At 37.6% G+C, this 24,580-nt stretch overlaps 1 protein-coding gene across 1 annotated transcript in view; it reads left to right on the top strand.

Annotated features, from left to right (window-relative positions):
* Positions 1–24,580, top strand: part of WDPCP (WD repeat containing planar cell polarity effector) — a 300,778-nt gene that overhangs the window by 43,766 nt on the left and 232,432 nt on the right. Inside the window, exon 9 of the mRNA XM_063077774.1 lies at positions 85–276. Within this exon, the coding sequence (XP_062933844.1) occupies positions 85–276 (192 nt within the window). The remainder of the gene's footprint in view (positions 1–84; positions 277–24,580) is intronic.

The following is a 24,580-nucleotide window of genomic DNA, read 5'->3' as shown; positions in this document are numbered from 1 at the left end:
ACAGATGCTTTAATTTTTGTTATACTTTGAGGATTTTTTCATCTTTTAAAAGAAATATTTCTTGTATGTTTTTTTAACCATTAGATTTCCTATTATGACATACCTGGCCCAGTACACAGGACAGCAGAGCGTCATCTAGCTATCAATTATGTTCAGGATATAGTCGTTTGCTGGTGGCCGCTGGTCAGTGATGATGCTTGGCCCTGGGCCCCCATTTCTTCTGAGAAGGACAGAGCCAATCTGCTGCTCCTGGGTTATGCTCAAGGAAGACTGGAGGTAAATCTAAAACAAATATACATTCTAATGAAGGGCAAATAAAATAGGATTATTAGTTTTCTATTCTGAAATAAATGTGAATACTTTAAATCTATAATTCAAAAATGGAAATTACATATGAGATCCTAAAACATATCTTATCTAGAGTATACCCAGACAATTCCAGGGCTGGCTGGAATAGTGTAGTGATTAAGAGTACAGGTTTCTGGTTCAAATCCTAGCTCTGTTGCTACCTAGTTCTCTGTCCTTTAGCAAGTTACTAACCTCTATGTGCTATAATTTCATTACTTGAAAAATAGAGTTAATTAAGATAAGCAAGTTAATACATGCATTTAGAGTGATACCTACATATAGTAAACTCTCAATCACTGTTCACTATTGTGATTCTTGTTATTATTATTAGTTCTATCACGACTCTGTGCTCATGATTTCATGCCTGTGAAAGCTGTTACTAATTACCCTCTCCAAACTTCAATTAGTCAATTAACAAACATTTGTCAAATGCCTATTCTGTGCAAGACCTTGCAGTGTCAAGCCATAGCTGGGTCAAGAATATGTCAGGAGGGCTGTAGAGCAGTGGCCTCCTCACTTCAGTACCCTGTCTCGGACAGGAACACCAAAAGGGTTACTCTACAAAATGATGACAGTATCCTCACTGTAGTTTTTCCTGACAGTGGTTTGATCATTCATTCATGTATGTGAACATATGTGCAGTTTCAGTTTGTACCGGTATTTTTTTTTTTTTTTTTTGTCTTTTTGTGACCGGTAAGGGGATCGCAACCCTTGGCTTGGTGTCGCCCGCACCGCGCCCAGCCAGTGAGCGCACCGGCCATTCCTATATAGGATCCGAACCTGTGGCGGGAGCGCTGATGCGCTCCCAAGCGCTGCACTCTCCCGAGTGCCCACAGGGCCAGCCCTGTACCAGTATTTTGAGTACAAAATTCCTTAGTTTTCTTTCTTACAACTTAAAAAACAGAGCTCCCCCGCCTTTTTAAGTTTTTACCTTGGCAAAATAGTATTTTCCTATATTTTCCTCTAAATCTATTACCTTTCAGACTTTAAGGAGTATTTCCCAGAATTAGTATTCCGAGATAAAATGAACAAGTCGAGGTTCCTATGTACCTCTTCTGGTTTAATAAATTTTCAGGCTGTCTTTTAAGACTGAGTCCTAATGTTTTATGTATGTATGTATGTATGTCTTCCTTAAGAATTCTCTCAGTCTCCATAGATTTTTTTAGTTTCTCTTTTCTGGGACTTTTCCAGTTCTGTTGCAGTGACTAAAGTCACCTGTAGTGCTTTAGATGTGGATTTTGTGAGGCTAAGGAAGTGCTCTGTTCCTACTCACTTCCTGTTTATGCCCACCATTTTATTGATCTTGGGTCCAGAAGCTCATCGAGTAAAAGACTTCATCAAAATGACTTAATGTAATTAAGCTAATTAGAATTTTATTAATTATTCTGTCTTATAAAAGTAAAAATAATTAAATCAGCTTTTAGTCATTTTACAAATTACCTTTATTTGAAACTAGTCCATTATATATATGAAATTAGGACTGTCCTGAGGGGACTACATACCTTGTTGCCTGGTGTTATCTAGATCGTGGACTTTGGAGTTGAACAAATCTGGGTTGCCTGTTGGTTGGACCATGTACTAACTGTGTGACCTTAATGAAGTTTACTCCCTCTAAGCTCTGGCTGCTGCTAGCTAATTCTGTGTTCTGTGGCTTTGGGTAGATCACCTGCCCTGTCTGGTTTTAGTCTTATTTTTAAAATGATGGATTTAAACCAAATAAGTTACCTTCAAAACCCTGACAGCTCTAAAAAGTGCTTATCTGGATTCTGAAGTACAGATCTGATTTAGCTATTCCCCACTCAAATGTCTTCAGTAGATGCTAAAACCAAACTCAGCCTCAGCACCGAAAAGCCCACCCTGATTGGCTTTGATGTAATTTTCCAATGTTACTTGCTTATATAAACCTATGTTCTAGTCAAATGAATTTACTCACTGCCTCATTATTTTCAATCTCCTGCATTTACATATTAATGGTATCTCTACTGAAATAGCCATGTCATTCAGCAACTATTGAGCATGACCATGGAGTAAGCACTGTATTTCATACCAGAGGATATGAATAAATGTCTATCCCTGCCTGCAAGCATCTTAGTGTCTACCAGTGAGAGACAAATACTCATATGAAAATGTGTTGCAAGTGAATTAAAATATTAATGGTGCTGTAAATAGAGTATGTGTAAGCTGTAGTGGGAGCCAGTGGGGTGTGATTGATTCTACTTAGATATTAAAGAGGATTCACAATGTGCTCAATTGTACACAATCTTACTTTCTTTCATTGTCCTTTCTAGATATGATGTCAAGGTTGTACTAGCCCTGTTGAGTGATTTGGCTAGCTTTTTCTTCTTCTATTCTCTGAAACAATAACAAGAGGAATTATCTGATACTTGAAGGTTTGATAAAACTTACCTATAAAACTGCCTGTTTAGAAAACTAGAAGTGGAAAAGGGGAGGGAGGGGGAAAGGACAGGGGTGCTAATGAGGAATTGGTCAAGGGACACAAAGAATGATTGCATATAGTAATGATGAATAAGCTAACTACACTGATCTAACCACCACACATTCTACACAATTATTGAAAATCAACGTTGTACCCCACATGTTTGTCTAATAAAAAATAAATAAAATAATAAATAAATAATAAATAAAACTGCCTGGGTATGGTGTCTTTCAAGGAGGGTAAATTTTTTTCATTACTGATTCCATTTTTAAGGGGCTGTTTTTTGGGAATTCTATTTTTTCCTCGAGTTGTTTTCCATAATTTGGATTTCTAGTAAATTATCCCTTTTATGTATTTGAATATTTTCTCATAAAGTTGTGTATTTTCACATGATTTTTTTATTAACCACTGATTGCATAATGTCTCCCTTTTCAGTCCTAATATATTAATATATATTAGTCAAGAGCTTTTGTTTTAGGGTTTGGCTCTTTCAGTTATTCTATCTAAATTAACCTATTGGAAAAATTTGTTAAGATTTCTTTTTTCACAGCCACTTGTGAAATTCAGTATGCAAAAGGTGAATATCTTTTGGAAAAAATGTCTAGGGAGGTCATTGTTTTTCTTTTTTTTGTGTTTGAAAACATAATCCTTTAGTGAAATGCAGAAAAATTTTAGAATATCGTTAACGAAAATCACCAATCTATTAAAGTATTATTCAGGTATATCCTTTAAAAATTTTTTTTATTAGCAGCCAAAGGACTTCTTGAGCCAGTCTTCAGAATAAAGATATAATATGCTCTTAAACCCTGAAATTCCAACTAAAAAAATAACAACCTTGTAGACAAGAAATTTATCTTTGGATCTATTAAGCTACAGAATTTTTAAAAAGCATTTCCCATCTAGGTTCAATCAGAAAAGATAATGAGCTTTTATTTGGACAGTGGCAGGATCCTAGAGCAGGATCTTTGGCAACACATTACAATCACCTGCAGAGCTTTTAAAAAGGGGCCCACCCAGACCAGTTACATCAGAATCTCTGAGGGGATGGGGCATCAGTAATCTTTTATGGGTTCTCTAGGTGCATCCAAGTTGAGAATCACTTCTTTACAGCAAATTTTTAAAAAATGTTTTAAAGCAGTCTTTTTTTATAACAGACCGTGGAAAGGATAAAGCCCACACATGGAACCATGTGAGTTTTAGCAGTAGATCCTAAGTAGAAAATTGGCTTACCAAGCAGCTAAAAAAAGAAAGAAAGAAAGAAAGAAAGAAAACAAAGGAAACAGAAATAATCTCTCTGTGACTGAATTATCTCTCTTTCAGAGAAGAAACATTCTAAAATTTATTTTATGGATGTTAGAAAAATGCTGGTCTAATTTCACACCACAGAGCTCTAAACAACAGTCTGTATCTTAATTAGAAGCACAGAGCAGAGAGTTATGTAGTCTAAGAAAAAAATTTCTTTTGAAAAATATGCCATAGATAGTGCAGAAAAAGAAAATTTTATTAGTAAATTCGTTAAAAAATATATTTTAATGGTGTATGTATAGATTATCATATATAAATATGATAGATGTTTTCATTTACATTTCCACATAGTCTTTATTCTTCCTTTTGGAAAGTTATTACCATCTCCCTAGAACTATTTTATTCATTCCCTTTGTCAATAATGTGATGACAACTATTTATTCTTCCCTTACTTTTGTATTTAAGCAGATATTTTAACTGTTTAGATTCGATAATGCACTCTGACTATAATGTTAATTTCATGATATCTTATTCAGAAAAGGTCACCCAAACTTGTTTACCAAATTAGTCAAAAACACATAAGCAGAGCTATTAAACCATAAAACCTGTTGTCAGGGCTAGGGAAATGTAACATCACAAAGACAGTATTTCCCATAAGAATTTAAAGCTCTTTTTGCAGTGATTTTTAGGTGTAGTAACTGATGGGAAAGTAATAATGTGATCAACTATTAATATAGTAAAATTTGACAAAAGAGGCATACAGAAAAGCATTAGCTGAAAAGCCAAGATAAGTTTAAGAAATATTTATTCCAAGGAAATACATGTGCTGTGTTAGCTCTCAGCCAAATGACAAAGACATTCTATTTTAAGAATGCTGATTTTTTTTAAAAAAATTCTATATTATAAAATAAGATATACATAAAGAAAACCACACAAAATAAATGTATAGTTTAATGAGCCATTATAAGAGAAACACCCCTGGAACTTCCACCCAAGTCAAGAAATAGGACTTTACAGGCACCCAGAAGTACCTCCATGTGCTCTGTCACAGTCTTAACCCCTTCCCTGTCCCCAAAATAACCACTGTTATTACTTTTATTCACATTCTTGTATACCCATACAGGATTGTGGGGTTTTTGTATTTTTAAAAATTTTAACATTTACTTATACATTTTTCTGGTGTACAGTGTGTTCAATACATGCATATACTGCACTATTATTCACTTAGGGTAGATAGCATAATCTTGTACCCATTAGTCCACCATTTCTCCTACCCTGCACCCCTCCTTCCCTCCCAGCTTCTGGTAACTATTATTCTACTCTCTACTTCTATGAGAACCACTTTTTTGATGTTGTTTTTTTTTAGATTCCACATGAGTGAGATCATGTGGCATTTGTCTCTGTGCCTGACTTACTTCACTTAACATGGTGTTTTCCAGTTCCATCCCTATTGCTGCAAATGATAGGATATCATTTCTTTTTATAGTTGCATAGTATTCCATTGTGTATATACACCACACTTTTTTTATCCATTCATTTGTTGATGGGCACTTAGATTGATTCTGTCTCTTGGATATTGTGAATATCATTGTGATGAACATGGGAGTGCGGGTGGTCTTTTTGATATAATGATTTTGTTTCCTATGGGTATATACCCAGTAGTGGGATAGCTGGGTGATAAGGTAGATCTATTTCTAGTTCTCTGAGAAACCTCCATACTGTTTTCCACAGTGGCTGTACCAATTTACATTCCCACCAACAATGTGGAAGGGTTCCCTTTTCTCTTTATCCTTGCCAGCATTTGTTATTTTCTGTCTTGTTGATAATAGCCATTCTAACTGGAGTGAGATGATATCTTATTGTGGTTTTTAATATGCATTTCCCTGATGATTAGCGATTTTGAGCATGTTTTTTCATGTGCTTTTTGGCCATTTGTATGTCTTTTTTTGAGAAATGTCTGCTCGGGGTGTTTGCCCATTTTTTAATTGGGATGCCCAAATAGATTTTATCACTTAAGTGCATATCCCTAGAAACCATAATTTGATATTATCCGTTCACAACATTTTAATGTATATCTTAAATCTCTTTAAACCTACAAGTTCCCCATCCATCCCTTTCTTTTCATTAAAATTTATCTGTTGAAACTGTGGTGTCCCACAGTCTGGATTTTGTTGTTTGCATGTTCATGGCATGGTTCAATGTGTTTCTGTGTCCTTTGGAAATTCTGCATGTTAGTAGTCAGTTTTGGCAAACTGTATGGGGTTGTATGTTCTTCAATCAGTCAACATACAATTTCAGGTTCTCTTTCTTTCTTTTCTCTTTTCTCTCTCTCTCTCTCTCGGTTGTTTCTCTTTTTTGATGTTAGCAGCAAATGATGTTCAGTGCCTACTTCATTAGGGTTGCAAGATGGTAATATTCTAACTATATTATTTCTTTTTCATTTATTACTTGGGATACTTTAATAAAGAGACACTTTTACTCAACTCCTATTTGTTTTCCCAATGGTTATATTCATGAGCAGGATAAATGTCTTTTTCTTTTCTACTTACTGGTTTTCAAGATAATAAATTGATTATTTTAAAAATAGAAGTATTAATGCATGGATTTAAATATATTCAATTTGATGAGTTTCATAAATTGTAATTGTTATTCTTTGAAAGATGTTTGTCCTATCTTTGGCCAATGGGAGCCTCTTCAAGTTGGCTCCTCTTTTTGTCATGACCTCAGCAGTCCTTGGTAGCTTCCCTACTATCTGGCATGACAATATATTCCATGCTCATCTTATACGTTTCCTGCCCCAGACCTGGAATTAGTCATTTCTCTAAGACACTATGTTTTTTTTAAAAAATGGAAAATAGTATTTTAAGCCCAAGTCAAGATGTTAGGAATATTGAGTTGTTGTTTTTGGGTTGGTCATTGTTTCTAGCTTTCTTTAGTAGAGAGAGTTAGAGATTTTATATTACATATTTATATTCAGGACTACAGGGTTTTAAATTTAACCTCCTCTGTTTTACATTTCTATCTCCTATCTTTTATACCAAAAATTCTAGTTTGCAGGGAAACAGTGGATGAATTAGAATATCTCATAATTACTCATTTACTTTATTCCAAAGGACATACCTAACAGTCTCAGGATAATCATGCTAATACTACCACTACTAGTATAAATTACTGAAAACATTCAAAAAAATTTTGCTATGTTTTTCTCATTTCTCGCCCTCCTATTTCTAAATAGTTGTACTTTATCTACATTATTGGATCATATAGTAATCACATATAATGCTCTTTTCTTTTAATCCTCATCTAGTTGTCCATGGCTTTTTCGTTTTGCTCTTTAGTTGAACTGTCTGTTTTATGTGGGGATTTAGAGAGATTTGAAAATTGTAGTACCACCACTGCCACCTTTCCAGAATCAGGAATGCTGTATTTATGGTCATGATGAACACCTTTAGTTTGAACCACAAAAAAAAAAGTACAAAGCTTATGTTTAGATTCATGTTTTTGCATATGGATGTCCAGTTCCAGAAGTATTTGTTGAATAGACTATCCTTTCTCCATTGAATTGCCTTTGCTTCCTTGTCAGATATCAGTTGACTATGTCTGCAACTATTTCTGGGCTCTCTATTCTACTTTATTGATCTATTTACCCATTCTTTCAAGAAGTAATTTTTTAATATATTGTGTTGACTCTTAAAAACAAGTAGTTCTGTGGATTAGAAGACTTCATTAATACAGACATGTAAGTTTATAACTTTCACATACCAAAAAGTATGGATAAGGGAATGTTTATACTTTAACTTCCTAGTAGATATGTATGTCTTTCTAGACTTTTAATTCATTGAAAGCTTTTAAAAATAAAAGATGTATCCATTTGAAAACAATTGTTATTTTTTTGGTTTTAGTTGATATATTTGAGTAAGTGAAAATGTGGAGCAATAGGGAACTCTCATTCAGTGCTTATTAGAGGGTAAACCCCTATGGAGAGCAACTTAGCAATAGCTAATACAATTAAAGGTGTGAGTCTCCTACACTAAGAAAAACTGGCCCATGTACACAAAGAGACATGTACATTAGTGTTTGTATCAGCATCGTTCGTAATAGTAAGAAAAAATTAGAAACGACTTAAGTGTCTACTAAGAGAAAAATGAAAACATATTTTGGGGTGCTTTCAGGGAGTGGAATGCTATATAGCAATTTAAATGACTGAACTAGGGCTATGTGGTTATGTGAAATCTCAAAAGAATAAGTTGAGCAAAAAGAAATTACAGTATGATACAATATAATAACATTTATATATAAATTTTAAAACATTCAAAATAATACTATGTCTTCTATAGGATTGTTCTGGATTGATGAAATAATGATATGCATAGCAATAAATACCAAATCCATAGTAGTCTTGCTTCTGGGAAGAGAGAGAAGAGAATGGGATCTGGCAGACTTCAACTGTATTTGTGATATTTTATTTCTTTAAAAAAAATGAAGCAAAAGGATATTATCTCATAAAACTAATTTTTACATTTATCATGTTATTTCCTCTACTTTTATGTGCATTTTGAATGTTTCATAATAAAGTAAAAATAAAGCATGCCTTTTATCTCCTGTTCCTAAAAATTTCTGCAAAGTAAGAGGAGAAATGTAGATTTCAGAATAAATTCTAGTGAAAAGCTAAGAACTTTTGGTTGCCACATATCTTTTAAATAACTTGGTTACTCACTGGTGGAAGTTTTCAGTTCCAGAAAAGGCCACTCCTTAAATAAATCTTTTTCCTGATTTTACGTATTAGGTGACTTTAAAAGAGTCATAATAGAGATCCTGTCTAGCCAAAACATGAGAATTTTGAGACTATCTCTAACTTACTGTGATTGCTTTTCTGCTTTTTGTGCTTTCCTAATTTTAAAATACCTTCCAGAGATGGCGTCAATCATATTGACTGATTATGCCTTTCCTTCTCTTTACTGTTTCTCCTTTGATCACTTTTGGATCATTTCTATGTCCTTTTTTCAAATATAGCTTTTTTAAGAATAAAAATGAATCATATGAGTGATGCATTTTTTTCACTGGTTTCAACCTTAAATCTAACTGATTTAAACTTGGCTAAAATAATTCACTTTAGGATTGATACTACTTATTTGTTTATCCTTGAAATTGGAAAATTCCAGGACTTTTTTTTTTTTATTTGACCATTTTCCAGTTCAAAATGGTTTTTAATTGTATAATTTTATTTTATTTTATTTTATTTTATTTAGCATTTCATTACATTTATTTTTTATTTTATATATTTTATTTATTTATTTTTTTAAAAATTTTATTTTGTCGATATACATTGTGGCTGATTATTGCTCCCCATCACCAAAACCTCCCTCCCTTCTCCCTCCCCCACTCCCCCCCAATCAATGTCCTTTCTGTTTGCTTGTCATATCAACTTCAAGTAATTGTGGTTGTTATATCTTCTTCCCCCTCCCCCGGTTGGTGTGTGTGTGTGTGTGTGTGTGTGTGTGTGAATTTATATATTAATTTTTAGCTCCCACCAATAAGTGAGAACATGTGGTATTTCTCTTTCTGTGCCTGACTTGTTTCACTTAATATAATTCTCTCAAGGTCCATCCATGTTGCAAATGGGAGTATTTCATTCGTTTTTATAGCTGAGTAGTATTCCATTGTGTAGATGTACCACATTTTCCATATCCACTCATCTGATGATGGACATTTGGGCTGGTTCCAACTCTTGGCTATTGTAAAGAATGCTGCGTGAACATTGGGGAACAGGTATACCTTCAACTTGATGATTTCCATTCCTCTGGGTATATTCCCAACAGTGGGATACTTGGGTCGTATGGTAGATCTATCTGCAATTGTTTGAGGAACCTCCATACCAATTTCCATAGAGGCTGCACCATTTTGCAGTCCCACCAACAATGGATGAGAGTTCCTTTTTCTCCGCATCCTCGCCAGCATTTATCGTTCATAGTCTTTTGGATTTTAGCCATCCTAACTGGGATTAGATGGTATCTCAATGTGGTTTTGATTTGCATTTCCCGGATGCTGAGTGATGTTGAGCATTTTTTCATATGTCTGTTGGCCATTTGTATATCTTCCTTAGAGAAATGCCTACTTAGCTCTTTTGCCCATTTTTTAATTGGGTTGCTTGTTTTCTTCTTGTAAAGCTGTTTGAGTTCCTTATATATTCTGGATATTAATCCTTTGTCGGATGTATATTTTGCAAATATTTTCTCCCACTCTGTTGGTTGTCTTTTAACTCTTTTAATTGTTTCTTTTGCTGTGCAGAAGCTTTTTAGTTTGATATAATCCCATTTGTTTATCTTTCCTTTGGTTGCCCGTGCTTTTGGGGTCGTATTCATGAAGTCTGTGCCCAGTCCTATTTCCTGAAGTGTTTCTCCTATGTTTTCTTTAAGAAGTTTTATTGTTTCAGGGTGTATATTTAAATCCTTAATCCATTTTGAGTTGATTTTAGTATACGGTGAGAGGTATGGATCTAGTTTCATTCTCCTGCATATCGATATCCAGTTATCCCAGCACCATTTGCTGAAGAGGCAGTCCCTTCCCCAGTGAATAGGCTTGGTGCCTTTGTCAAAGATCAGATGGAAGTAAGTGTGTGGGTTGATTTCTGGGTTCTCTATTCTATTCCATTGGTCAGTGTGTCTGTTTTTATGCCTGTACCATACTGTTTTGGTTATTATAACTTTGTAGTATAGCTTAAAGTCAGGTAGTGTTATGCCTCCAGCTTTATTTTTTTTGCTCAGCATTGCTTTGGCTATGCATGGTCTTTTATTGTTCGATATAAATGTCTGGATAGTTTTTTCCATTTCTGAGAAAAATGTCTTTGGAATTTTGATGGGTATTGCATTGAATTTGTATATCACTTTGGGTAGTATGGACATTTTCATTATGTTGATTCTTCCAATCCAAGAGCATGGGATATCTTTCCATCTTCTTGTATCCTCTCTAATTTCTCTCAGCCGTGGTTTGTACTTTTCATTACAGAGATTTTTCAGCTCCTTGGTTAACTCAATTCCTAAGTATTTTATGTTTTTGGTGGCTATTGTAAACGGGCAGGCTTTCTTGATTTCTCGTTCTGCATGTTCGCTGTTGGAGAAAAGAAATGCTACTGATTTTTGTGTGTTGATTTTGTATCCTGATACTGTGCTGAAATCATTTATCAATTCCAAGAGTTTTTTTTGTAGAGGTTTTAGGCTGTTCGATATATAGGATCATGTCATCTGCAAAGAGGGACAGTTTGACTTCATCTTTTCCAATCTGGATGCCCTTTATTTCCTTCTCTTCTCTGATTGCTCTGGCTAGTACTTCCAACACTATGTTGAATAGGAGTGGTGAGAGTGGGCATCCTTGTCTAGTTCCTGTTCTTAAAGGAAAAGCTTTCAGCTTTTCCCCATTCAGGATGATATTGGCAGTGGGGTTTGGCATATATGGCTTTAATTATGTTGAGATCCCTTCCCTCTATACCTAACTTATAGAGGGTCTTTGTCATGAATGAGTGCTGAACTTTATCAAATGCTTTTTCAGCATCTATAGAGATGATCATATGGTCCTTGTATTTGAGTTTATTAATATGGTATATCACATTTATTGATTTGCGTATGTTGAACCAACCTTGCATCCCTGGGATGAATCCCACTTGATCGTGATGAATAATTTTATGTATGTGTTGCTGTATTCTGTTTGCTAGTATTTTAGTGAGGATTTTTGCATCTATATTCATCAAAGATATCGGCCTGTAGTTTTCTTTTTTGTTTATATCTTTACCTCGTTTTGGTATCAGGATGATGTTTGCTTCATAGAATGAGTTTGGGAGATTTGTGTCCGTTTCAATCTTTTGGAATAGTTTGTTGGGTGGAATGTTCTGTAGATATCTGCCAATTCCAATTGGTCTAGAGTCTTGTTTAGATCTTGTGTTTCTCTACTGATTCTTTGCCTAGATGATCTGTCTAATATTGACAGTGGGGTGTTCCGGTCCCCTGCTATTATGGTATTAGTGTCTATTTCCTTCTTTAGGTCTAATAGAGTTTGTTTTATAAATCTGGCTGCTCCAACATTGGGTGCGTACATATTTATAATTGTTATGTCTTCTTGATGGATCAGTCCTTTTATCATTAAGTAGTGTCCCTCATTGTCTCTTTTTATGGTTTTTAGTTTAAAGTCTGTTTTGTCAGATATAAGAATAGCTACTCCAGCCCGTTTTTCTTTTCCGTTTGCATGGTAAATCTTTTTCCATCCTTTCACTCTTAGTCTGTGTGAATCTTTATGGGTGAGGTTGGTCTCTTGTAGGCAGCATATAGTTGGGTCCTCCTTTTTGATCCAGTCAGCCAGTCTGTGTCTTTTAATTGGGGAATTTAAGCCTTTTACATTAAGAGTTGTTATTGAAAGGTGTTGATTTATTCCTAGCATTTTCTTGGTTGTTTGGTTGTCTTAGGTGTCTTTTGTTCCTTGCTTTCTGATTTACTGTTTGGTTTCTGTGTTTGTTGGTTCCTTAGGTTGTAGATAGTGTTTTTGTTTGCTTATTTTCTCTTCATGAATGCCATTTTTATTATACTAGTGGGTTTAGATTTTTCTTAGGTTTCTATGGCAGTGGTAGTTATTTTTCAGGAACCAAACCCAGTATTCCCTTGAGGATTTCTTGTAAGGGTGGTCGTGTGGTAGTGAACTCCCGCAGTTTTTGTTTGTCTGAGAAATATACTACTTGCCCTTCATTTCGGAAGGATAGCCTTGCAGGGTAGAGTATTCTTGGCTGGCAATATTTGTCTTTTAGTATTTTGAAAATATCATCCCATTCCTTTCTAGCTTTTAGGGTTTGTGATGAAAAGTCTGATGTTAGCCTGATTGGGGCTCCCTTATAGGTTATTTGACGCTTCTCTTTTGCAGCTTTTAAGATTCTCTCTTTGTCTCTGAGTTTTGCCAATTTGACTATGACATGTCTTGGAGAAGGCCTTTTTGGGTTGAATACGTTTGGAGATTGTTGAGCTTCCTGGATCTGAAGATCTGTGATTTTTCCTATACCTGGGAAGTTTTCTGCCACTATTTTGTTGAATATGTTTTCAATGGAATCTCCATTTTCCTCCCCTTCTGGAATACCCATGTCTCGGATATTTGAGCGCTTAAGGTTGTCTGATATCTCTCTCAGATTTTCTTCAATGTCCTTGATTCTTTTTTCTTTCTTTTGTCTGCTTGTGTTATTTCAAACAGCCCATCTTCAAGTTCAGAGGTTCTCTCTTCAACTTCGACAAGCCTGCTGGTTAAACCCTCTGTTGTGTTTTTTATTTCACTGAATAACTTCTTCGGTTCAGCAAGTTCTGCTACATTTTTTTTCAGGACATTGATTTCCTTGTACATTTCCTCTTTCAGATCCTGTATACTTTTCCTCATTTCATCATGATGTCTAGCTGAGTTTCCTTGTATCTCATTCCGTTTCCTTAGAATTATCACTCGAAATTCCATGTCAGTTATTTCAATGGCTTCTTGTTCTATAGGATCTAGAGTTTGAAATTTATTAACTTTTGGTGGTGTACTTTCTTGATTTTTTGTATTTCTGGTATCTTTTTTTGTGTGTTTATTCATTGCGGCAGGGGGATTCACAGACGACCAGTTTGAGACTAATGACTAACTAGGATATTGCTGTGGTTGCCAATTTGGTATGGCTCCCTCCGTGACTGCTCACTTGGCCTCTAGTGCCTTGTGTGTCTGGTTGCCTCGGGTCTTGGGCTTCTCTGGGGAGCCACCTTTCTGGTCAGCTTGGACTCTGCTGGGCTGGTGGGTCACGTACCACAGGGTGTGTGATCTCTGTTGAGCTTTCACTTCCTGTGCAGGACTTCTCCCTGTTCCGTGTGCTCTGGCCCAGGCTGTTGGATCGTGCAGTGGCGACCCCACAGGGTGTGTGGTTTCTGTCGAGTCTCCGCCTCCCTGGCCGCACGTCTCCCCACTCTGTGTGCACTGTGCTGGGCTGGGGCGTGTTTTCTGCGCCCCTCGTCTATCAGCTGGGCCTTCAAGACCCTGCTTGGCACCACCTCGCCCAGGAAGTCTACCAGGTTTCTGCTAGGCACAGACGACCGGTCTCTCTGTGTGCCTTTGTAACACTGTGTAGATCTTTCTCGGGTCTTGTTCACCTTTGTATCTTCCTGGCATAGACCGAATCTAGTGCCCACCTGCAGCCTGCTCTCCGGCAGGTTCAGGTGGACCTGGGAACTCTCCTACCACACTATTCCCAACCAGAAATTGGTTAGGCTTTTTTTCCAATCTGGTGGCTGCAGAGATGGTATCTGCCTCCCAGTAACAGAAAGTTTACTGGGGGCCAAAGTCCAGGGTGTGGTGGAGTGACAGTTGGCCCGCCCGTACTTCCTTGCCCTCCCGACACTGGCCGGGGATGCCCCCGCCACCAGCCCCGCTAGAGAACCGCGGAGGGAGTGGGAGGGGAGGCCGGCCCGCAGGCTCCAGAAAGCCCCGCGCCGGGCCAAGCAAGTGGGAAGGCTCAGTGACGGCTGAGCTGGGCGGAGCTGCCAGCACCTGGGAAAATGGAGGCAGCCCTGCGGCGGTGAGTGGCCTGGTGATACAGGCCGGAGCCAGGTGGGTGTAATCCCCCCGAACAGAGCTGGGCCTGGGGTCACTCACAGGGCTCTGCCAGGTCGGGCGCTCACTCTCTGCCTCTGGTTTGTCGCCTTCCCTGTTCTCGGCCACTGCCGCCTCGGGCTGTTCAGTCGGTCCTGCGGTGCGGCTCGGGCACTCCCAGGAATCTTCTTTAATGCCGGCCTGAAACCTCGAATCCTGAATAGGGCAGCTGGCTGCCTTCAGCGCGGCCCCGGCCTCCGGGATCCTGTCTGCATCCACAGCTGCGCTGGCGCTGTGTTCCCTGTTTCGAGACTCGCTTTTGCAGCTAAGAAACAGTTCTTTTCCTGCTCCACACTTCAAAGCTGTTGCCTGTAAATGAGGCAGCCTCTCCTGCCGGGGGCAAAATGGCAGTCACCCCCCACAACCGGCCACCAGCTGCGGTCCTCCCTTAAGAGATGGCAAGAGGAAGGTCCACAAGTTTCCCGGCTGCCTGAGGCCCAGTGGCCGCCTTTTCCACCTCAGCTACTCTGCGCCAACCGCCGCAGCCACCGCCATCTTGAAACTCCCCCCGAAAATTCCAGGACTTTTTGAATTCCTTTTTATCTTTTCTGATCTCTTTTAGCTTAAATTTCTCAATTTGTACCATTTATTTCTCTACCATACCATTTTCTTAAAGAAACGAACAAAGAAACAAACAGAAAGTATTGGGCCATGGTCATCCATCTCTGGTATAACAATCTTCTCTCATTGGCTACTTCCAACAATGCATAGCCTGTGGTTCAGCTAACACACTGCCTGTGTTTCTGTGCTTTTCTTCTTTGTACCTCCTTGTTACCTTAGAATTCAAGCAGATATATTTTCCTTCAGATTTTCAGACTTATAGCAGACTTTTCACATTATAAATGTCTTTTTAAAAAATCTCTTAATTGTCTACACTGTTCTTCCCCTTCTCATGGTTTGCTTATTCATTATGCGTTTGTTAGAACTTATACCCTGTTCATTATGATAGATAATCTCATGTGAATTTTAATGATCAGTTCCTGAAACCTCTGAAGTGTATTTTAAGAACGACAAAGAGTTACTAGATTTCAGAATTCTCCAAGTCTGAGGAGTACATGAAGACAGGATTAATACTGAGAACTCAGTGAGAGAAGAGAATTCTTGATCTTGAAGTTTGCAGACGATGAAAATGAGCAAGCCTGATGGAAGGTGGGAGGAGACTTCAAATTAATCTTGATAGGTTACATGAGTGTGGCCAACCACAATCCTCTCTTTCTGGGCTCTTCTGTCTCCTTTGTGCTTTTCTTTAGGGCTCTGTCACTTAGCATTTCACTTCACTATACTGCCATATTTTTCATTCCTTATCTCGGTAATGTGTCTTGGCCTTGATCATCTCCTGACTAGAACTTCAATCTAAGTTCATTTTGAGAAAAAAAGGAACTGCATAAATATGAGAGATGTCTCGGTATGTGCAAGTTTGGATTTTTAAAAATATATATTTTTTCTTGGTATTTTGCAGTAGTTACATAATACTACTTGGTGTTTTCAACTTCTTATTTGCAAGTGATCTGCTAGCAGAAGGTCTTATAGCTATAAAATGTATTAACATTTTTCTTTCATATGCAAGTAGTTCTTTAGACAATAGGGTATACTTTAGTAACTTTAGAAGGCTGCTGAAAATGTAGGTGTTTGCACTTCATTTTTCATGATCTTGGTCTATCCTATTAGCATTTTCCTAGAAGAACTGAACGATGGAAATTTCTTCCCCTGCATCTCATTGTGATATTTTCTCTGAGCCCATTTTTATTGATTTTTTGTTTCTCCCTGCTTTTTAAATAGTAAGCATCTTATTTCAGAATTCTAATTGAAATTCCAATCCGTTTTTTGGGGTGATATTATCAAGATGATGAACTAGATGATTCCCAGTGTCACTCCTCCCCACAGGTACACAGTTACAACTATTAAAAAGCAAAGACTGCCAACCTGGGAATGCTGGAGCTGGGGAAAGAAGATGAGAGACCTTCAGAGTTTGTGAAGTTGCAAGAGGCCATGGTGAGAGGGTACAGGGATGGCACCTATCATTCTGAGCCCTGGCCACTGCTGAGCTGCCCTGGTAAGGCGCAGAAAGTAGCTACTACACACAGATTAAAGCCAGAAAAAGTTGCAGCAGCACCCTTCATGTAAATCTACTTGGAGTCTTCAGGGTAGAGGAGGGCTTTGGAGCGCACCATACCAGCCCACAGGCCATAATGACCACTGGCAGGATTCCCCTGGGCCTTCACAGGAGCAAGCGGACCAAAGTCAATTGGAGAAAAAAGCCATCCAGAGGATGGTGAGTGATTGCAAGGGATACATACACAGAATGCCCCACCAGAAGCCGTTGAATGCAGGAGAAAGGCTCTGGGAGAACATTGAGCACAGTGAGGGCTACTGGTCTCAGTGGAAATCAGTCAGGGTGATAGAACTGCAAGATGTGAAAGCTGCAGGCAAGGCTGAGTCCTAGGCTGGAATTTCCACATACCTCAGACCTAGAAGTGATTAACAATCTGCAGAAAAAGCCTTCCCTAGAGAATCAGTAGCAGGGCAGAAATTCAGCTCAAGCACAGAGCTAGGTCTGGTCCCTCCGGGAAATTCTCCCAACTTGTGAGCTAACCACAGAACAGCACATTAGTTCCTGTGAAGAGTCTAAGTGGTGGTGGTAGCTATTAATCCACCACAGAACAGAAAAAAAATACCACAGACCAGACACAAAGCTCTGACAAGCACTTATAAAATCTAGAAGAGGTAGCATTTTCCTCAAATGCATCTTTCACATGATGATTGAGAAAGAACAGAAATATGTCTCCACCAAAGGAAACAAAGCATGAGCAAAGGACACAGAAGAACAGCAGATCTATGAAGTGACAGAGAATTCAGAATAACTCTCTTAACAATGTTCAGGAAGTCACAAGAAAATACAGATAGAAAATTAAATGATATCTGGAAAAAAATTCGGAAGCAGAACAAGAAACTTGACAGAAGAATACAATCAATTTTAAGAAACCAAATAGAAATTCTACAAGTTAATACATTTTCTGAATTGAAAACCTACTAGAAAGCTCCAACAGCAGACTTAATCAAACACAGGAAAAAATCAGTGAGCTTGAAGATAAAACACATGGAATTTTCCAATTAAAGGAGCAAAAAGAATAAAAAAACAGAAATGCAGCACATATGGCACTCCCTCAAGTGAAATAATCTCCACATAATTGGCATACCTGAAGGAAAAAAAAAAAAAAAAAAAAAAGGAAGAGACCTAGAAAGCTCTCAAGGAAATAATGACTGAAAGTTTCCCAAGTAGGGAAAAGATGACAGCATCCAGATATAGGAAGCTCAGAGGCCACCAATCAAATTCAGTCCAAAGGGAGGAGCAATCAGGAAACATCATAATAAAATTATTAAAAACCAAACAGAGAATATTGAAAACAGCAAGAGAAAAGAAACATATAACATTCAACAGAGCCCCAAAACATCTCTCAATGGATTTCTCAGTAGAACCCTACATGCCAGAAGAGAATGGGATGATATATTCAAAGTGCTGAAGGAAAAAGACTGTCAGACAAGAATTCTGTATCTGGCCAAACTAACCTTCAAATATGAAGAAGAAATACATTATTTTCCAGACAAACAAAGGCTAAGGTAATTCACCAACAATAGACCTGCCCTACAAGAAATGCTAAAGGGGTCTTATTCATAGTCTTTTCCCAGTCCTATTATCTGGAGTGTTTCCCCTATATTTTCCTTTAGTAATTTTGTGATTTCAGGTCTTATATTTAAGTCTTTAATCCATTTTGAATTGATTTTGGTATATGGTGAGAGGTACAGGTCCACTTTCATTTTTCTGCTTATGGAAGTCCAATTATCCCAGCACCATTTATTGAAGAGACAGTCTTTTCCCCAATGTATGTTCTTGCTGCCTTTGTCAAGGATCAGTTGGCTGTGTAAGTATGTGGGTTGATTCCTGGGTTTTCTATTCTGTTCCATTGGTCCGAGTGTCTGTTTTTATGCCAGTAACATGCTGTTTTAGTTACAATAGCTTTGTAATATAATTTGAAGTTGGGTAGTGTTATGCCTCTGGCTTTATTTATTTATTTATTTTTTGCTTAGGATTGCTTTGGCTATTTGGGGTCTTTTGTTGTTTCATATGAATGTTTGGATTGCTTTTCCTATTTCTGTGAAGAATGTCATTGGTATTTTGATGGGGATTGCATCAAATCTGTAGATTGCTTTGGGTAGAATGGAAATTTTCACTATGTTAATTCTTCCTATCCAAGAACATGGTATATCTTTCCACCTTTTTGTGTCCTATTTAATTTCTTTCAGTGGTGTTTTGTAGTTCTCATTGTAGAGATATTTCACCTCCTTGGTTAAATTGATACCTAGGTATTTTATTTTTTTTGGTGACTATTATGAATGGACTTGCTTTTTGATTTCATTTTCTGCTAGTTTGTTATTGGAGTATAAAAATGCTGTTGATTTTGGGGTGTTGATTTTGTATCCTACAATATTACTGAAATTGTTAATCAGCTGTAAGAGTTTCTTGGTAGAGTCTACAGGTTTTTTTAAATGTAAGATCATGTCATCAGCAAACAAGGACAGTTTGACCTCGTCCTCTCCAATCTTGATGGCCTTTATTTATTTCTCTTGCCTGATTGCTCTTGCTAGAACTTCTAAAACTATGTTAAATAGGAGTGGTGAGAGTAGGCATCTTTGTCTTGTTCCTGTTCTTAAGGGAAAAGCTGCTTTTCCCCATTCAGGATGATATTGGCAATTTGTTTATGAATAAAACCCCAAATGCACAAGCAACAAAAGAAAAAATAAATGGGATTATTTCAAACTAAAAAGCTTCTGCACAGCAAAGGAAACAATCCACAGAGTGGAAAGGCAACCTATGGAATGGGAAACAATATTTGCAAACTATACATCTGACAAGGGATTAATATGCGGAATATACAAAGAACTCAAACAATTATACAGTAAAAAACCAAATAATCCAATTAAAAAGTGGACAAAGGAGATGAATACACATTTTTCAAAGGAACATACAAATGGCCAACAGGTACATGAAAAATACTCAACATCAGTAGTCATCGGAGAAATGCAAATCAAAACCACGTTAAGATATCATCTCACCTCAGTTAGACTGGCCTTGTTGAAAAGACTAAGAATCACAAATTCTGGTGAGGATGCAGAGGAAGGGGAACTCTTCTGCACTGTTGGTGGGACTGTAAATTAGCACAGCCTTTATAGAAAAGAGTATGGAGGTTTCTCAAACAACTACAAATAGAGCTACCATATAATCCAGGAATTCCACTACTGGGCATATATCCAAAGGAATGGAAATCATCATGTCGAAGGGATAAGTGCACTCCCATGTTCATTGCAGCTGCATTTACAATAGCCAAAATATGGAACCAACCTAAGTGTCCATTGACGGACGACTGGATAAAGAAAATGTGGTATATATACACAATGGAATACTATTCAGCCATTAAAAAGAATGAAATTCTACCCTTTGCAGAACGTGGATGAGTCTGGAGAAAATTATGTTTAGTGAAATAAGCCAGACAAAGAAACAGGAATACTGCATGTTCTCACTACTGGCTGTTAGGAAGCAAGGGGCAGAAGAAGGAAGGAATGAAGGAAAGAAAGAAAGAAAAGACCACAATAATACATTGAACTTTCAGAAGGAGAGAACAATCCTAAGGATGTTAGAAATGGGGGGGGATTTGGGGGGGTGGTTTGGGAAGTGATAGGTCTGGCAAAGGGCATAAAGAAATATCGTGATTTGTAAGAATGAGTATGCTAATAATAAATTTTAAAAATTAATTTTTAAAAATGCTGAAGGGAGTTCTTCAGTCTGAAAGAAAATGACACTAAAGAGCAACAAGTAAACATCTGAAGGTATTTAACCCATTAGTCAAGTAAATACACAGACAACCTCAGAATACTCCAGTGTTGTAAGGGTGATGAATAAACCACTCACTTATATCCTTAGTATAAACACTAAGGAATAAACCTAATGAGGTAATAACATATACAACAACCATATAAAAGACCAGCAATATTAAAAGTTAATTGGAAGAGCAAAATGTCAAAAGGTGAGGGGAAATGACAGCAAAGTGTAGAGTTGGCTTTGGTTTTTTTTCTTTTTTCTTAGATATCAAATTTAAGTTGTTATTAGTCTAAAATAATTTGTTATAACTATGTTTTTTTGTAAGCCTCATGGTATCCATAACACAAAAACTTATAAGAAACATACTAAAAATAAATAGTGAGAAACAGAAATGCAAAGCTAGAGAGAACCACTCAACCACAAAGGAAGACAATAAGACTGGAAAAAAGGATCTACAAAACAACCAGAAAAATAATAGCACGTTTTTGCTACTTCCTCTTAGTGAAACTACTGAGCCTATTAGAGGTCTCACAAACTTTTGGAAATGAGGAACCCTAGGACCCTTCTCCCTTGACTTTGGGCCTAACCTGTTCTAGGCCAAGACTGCCATCTGGCTGGGCCCCTCCTTTTAGGCTGTCCCTGTGTGAGTACAGGCTCTACTCAACATCACCTGGCCTCTCAATCATCTGCCCTACGCTTCCTTTACAAAACTTTAAGCTTTCTGGAAGTATGATATTTCAACCAGAATTATATTGTTTATTTTTAATTCATAGTTTTAAAAAGTTTATTATGTACTACCAGCACAGCTTTTGGCTAGCTGCTATACAGGTACAAAAAAGTGTAAAATACATAAGACAATTTTTTTAAGCTTACAGTGAAAATAAGGACAAATGACTAAACATCAGAAGCAAATAGAAGGCCAAATGTCACAAGAGAGGCATTGGCCAGGTCGGGGCTGGGAAGGGCATATGGAAGTGGACTGAAGGAAGTAAAGATGCCACCCAGCTGGAAGGAATCCAAACAACTGGGATACTTTTGGTCTAGTTCTTCAAAGGTAAGTGTGGTTGGTAGGAAAAACTGAGTCTCTGTGGGTGAAGAGTGTGGAAAGAGCATGACAGAAGTTACAGAGCTGGGAAAATGCAGGGCAGGTTTTAGTTTGAACTCAGAGTGTAGAGTACAAGAGGGGAGACTGTAGGAGACTGTAAGACAAGAATTTGCAAGTCAGATCATGTCTCTCCTTTGCTCAAAACTTGCTTATGGCTTTTCATCTCATTTAGAGAAAAAGTGGCAGTCCCTGTAAGGCCTACAAGTTACTGCACAACATTCCCGGCACCCCTCAATTCCCACTCCTGTCTTTCTTGCTCGCCCTTCTCTCCCCGTATTGGTCTCCTTGATCAGGCCAATAGAGCCTCTGCCTCAGGGCCTTTCTCCTCTGTCTGGAACCCTCTTCTCCATGATGGCTGTGTGGCTTACCATCTTTCATGTCACCTTTATCAGGGAGACCTGTCCTGGTCTCTAGTTCACACCCCTCTTCTCACTCGCCTCCCTCCTCCCCATTCCTGTTGCTCCCACTCCTCCTACTTGGCTTTATTTTACTTCACAGTACTTAGGACGTACATATGTAGAATACCTATCTATCTATCTATCTATATATATATTTACTTGTTAATTATTGCCTTCTCTTTTGTCATTAGTGTGATAGGGTGCAGGAAATGCTACTCCAGAATATAGCACCTTGGCCTATTGAGTATTTTAAGCTGAAGAAAATTGAGAAAATTGTAGAAGCAGAATGCTTTCTCTGACCTTCTCTTTCTCTTTCTCTGACCTTCTCCCACCTTTCTCCCCTGAGGCCATATAAAGAATTCTCTGACCTACCTCCCTTGAAAGTAGGTCATAAGACCCTCACATGACAGGTGTCCTACCCTATTTCTGGAAGAAAAGAATAAAGACCCAGAAACCTTAAAAAAAAAAAATCTGAACAACAGGCCTTGCTTAGTTCTCCCTAGTTTATTACCATTAGGTCATACCTGCTTTTTGTCCAATCATACTTCTATATTATGGTCCATTCTTCATCAAATCTAAGCATAAAATACACAATTTTCCCTGGGTCTTTGGGTCTCCATTTCTGAAGTCTACAATTTCATGTAAAACTTTGGTTAAATAAGTTTATGTTTTTCTCTTGTTAATCTGTCTTTTGTTATGAGTGTGTCGGCCATAAACCTTCTAATGGGTAAGAAAAAGATACCACTTTTCTCCCTTAATAAAGGTATGCTCCCTGAGGGAGAGGATTTACTCACTGCTGTTTCCCAGAATCCAGGACCAGGGCCTGGCACATAGCTCATACTCAAATATTTGTTTGGCAAAAACCAAGATGAGAGCAGGGAAGAGAACGTGACAGAGGGAAGGAGTTAGATATGGATTCTACAGGATTTTCCGTTCCAGTCAAGGGAATAAAAATGTAATTCATTAGTCATGGGTAGCTATTGTAGTTCATTTTGTACTGCTGTAACACACCTGAGACTGAGTAATTTATAAAGAACAGAGATTTATTTCTTATAGTTCTGGAGTATGGGAAGTCCAGGGTCGAGGGCCCTGCATCTGGCGAGGCCCTTCTTGCTGCATCATCCTGTGGTAAAAGGCAGAAGGGCAAGAGAGCATGCGTGAGAGAGAAAGAGGAAGAGAGCCAAGTTCATCCTTTATCAGGAACCCACTCCCATAATAACTAACCCACTTCTGCAATAACAGCATTAATCCATTCATGAGGACAGAGCTCTCGTGACCTAATTACTCCTAAAGGTCCCACTTCCCAACACTGTTGCACTGGGGATTAAGTTTCCAACACATGAACTTTGGGGGACACATTCAAAATATAGCATTTTGCCTTTGGCCCCCGAAATTCATGTCCTTTTCACAATGCAAAATACATTTATTCAATCCCAATAGTCCAAAAATCTTAACTCATTCCAGCACCAACTCAAAAGTCCAAAGTCTAGTGCCTCTTCTTAATCAGATAGAAGGGTACTTCAAAGCGTTTGTGGAAAAATAGAATTAAACGATAATATGAGTCTTTCCATAAACTTTTTGAAGTACTTTCTTATGGGTGAGACTTAAGGCACGATTCATTCTGAAGCAAATTCCTCTTCAGCTGTGAACCTGTGAAATCAAGTTATCTACTTCCAAAATACAGTAGTGAGACAGGTATAGGATAGACATCCACTGAAGGGTTTGAACAGGGACGTGAAAGCAAAAGCATTTAGTTTAGGAAGATTAATTTGGTGATGATGTGTAGGATGGATTTTTTAAAAAGTCTTGTCAAGCCCCCCTTTCTGTCCCCAATCCAGCACTCTGTAACATAGCTGTATGTGCTTTTTAAACACACACACACACACACACACACACACACACACACACACACACACACACACACACACACACACACACACACACACCCAGAATTTTTAATTTTGAAATACTTTGACTCACAAGAAATTGCTAAAATAGTACAGCAAATTCTTTGTGTACTTTCCCCCTCAGTTTCTCCCAATGATAGTATCTTACATTACTGCAGGACATTATCAAATACAGGAAAATTACCTTGTTACAGTCTATTAACTCAGGTACAGATCTCAGTAGGATTTCATCCAATTTTACATGTACTTTTTCTTGGTGTATAGATCTATAAAATTTTATCACATGTGTAGATATGTGTTATTTTATGCTTCTGTGTCTGATTTTAAATTTTTTGACTAAATGTTAGAAAATATCCTCTTTAATACCACTCCCCTGGTTCCTGGCCTCCCAACATTTACATATGAATAAAGGCCTGTTTGTTCTAATGCGTTGGTGTTTTTGTAGGTAGGTAGCCTTTCTACACCAAAGACGCTTTTTGAATTTTTCTTACCCAGTATTGACAAATCATATTATTTACTAGATCTTAATTTTCTCTTTTTTAAACCAGTACATCACATTATGTCTATTAGTTATCTGTCTACTTAGCAATCCTTCATATCCTTTCTGATAGAAAAATATTTCTACAA

This window comes from Cynocephalus volans, chromosome 14 (assembly GCF_027409185.1).
Source record: "Cynocephalus volans isolate mCynVol1 chromosome 14, mCynVol1.pri, whole genome shotgun sequence".
NCBI classification, from domain to species: domain Eukaryota; kingdom Metazoa; phylum Chordata; class Mammalia; order Dermoptera; family Cynocephalidae; genus Cynocephalus; species Cynocephalus volans.
Note: the sequence above shows the minus strand (reverse complement) of the source record. Positions and strands in the feature narration are given on the sequence as shown.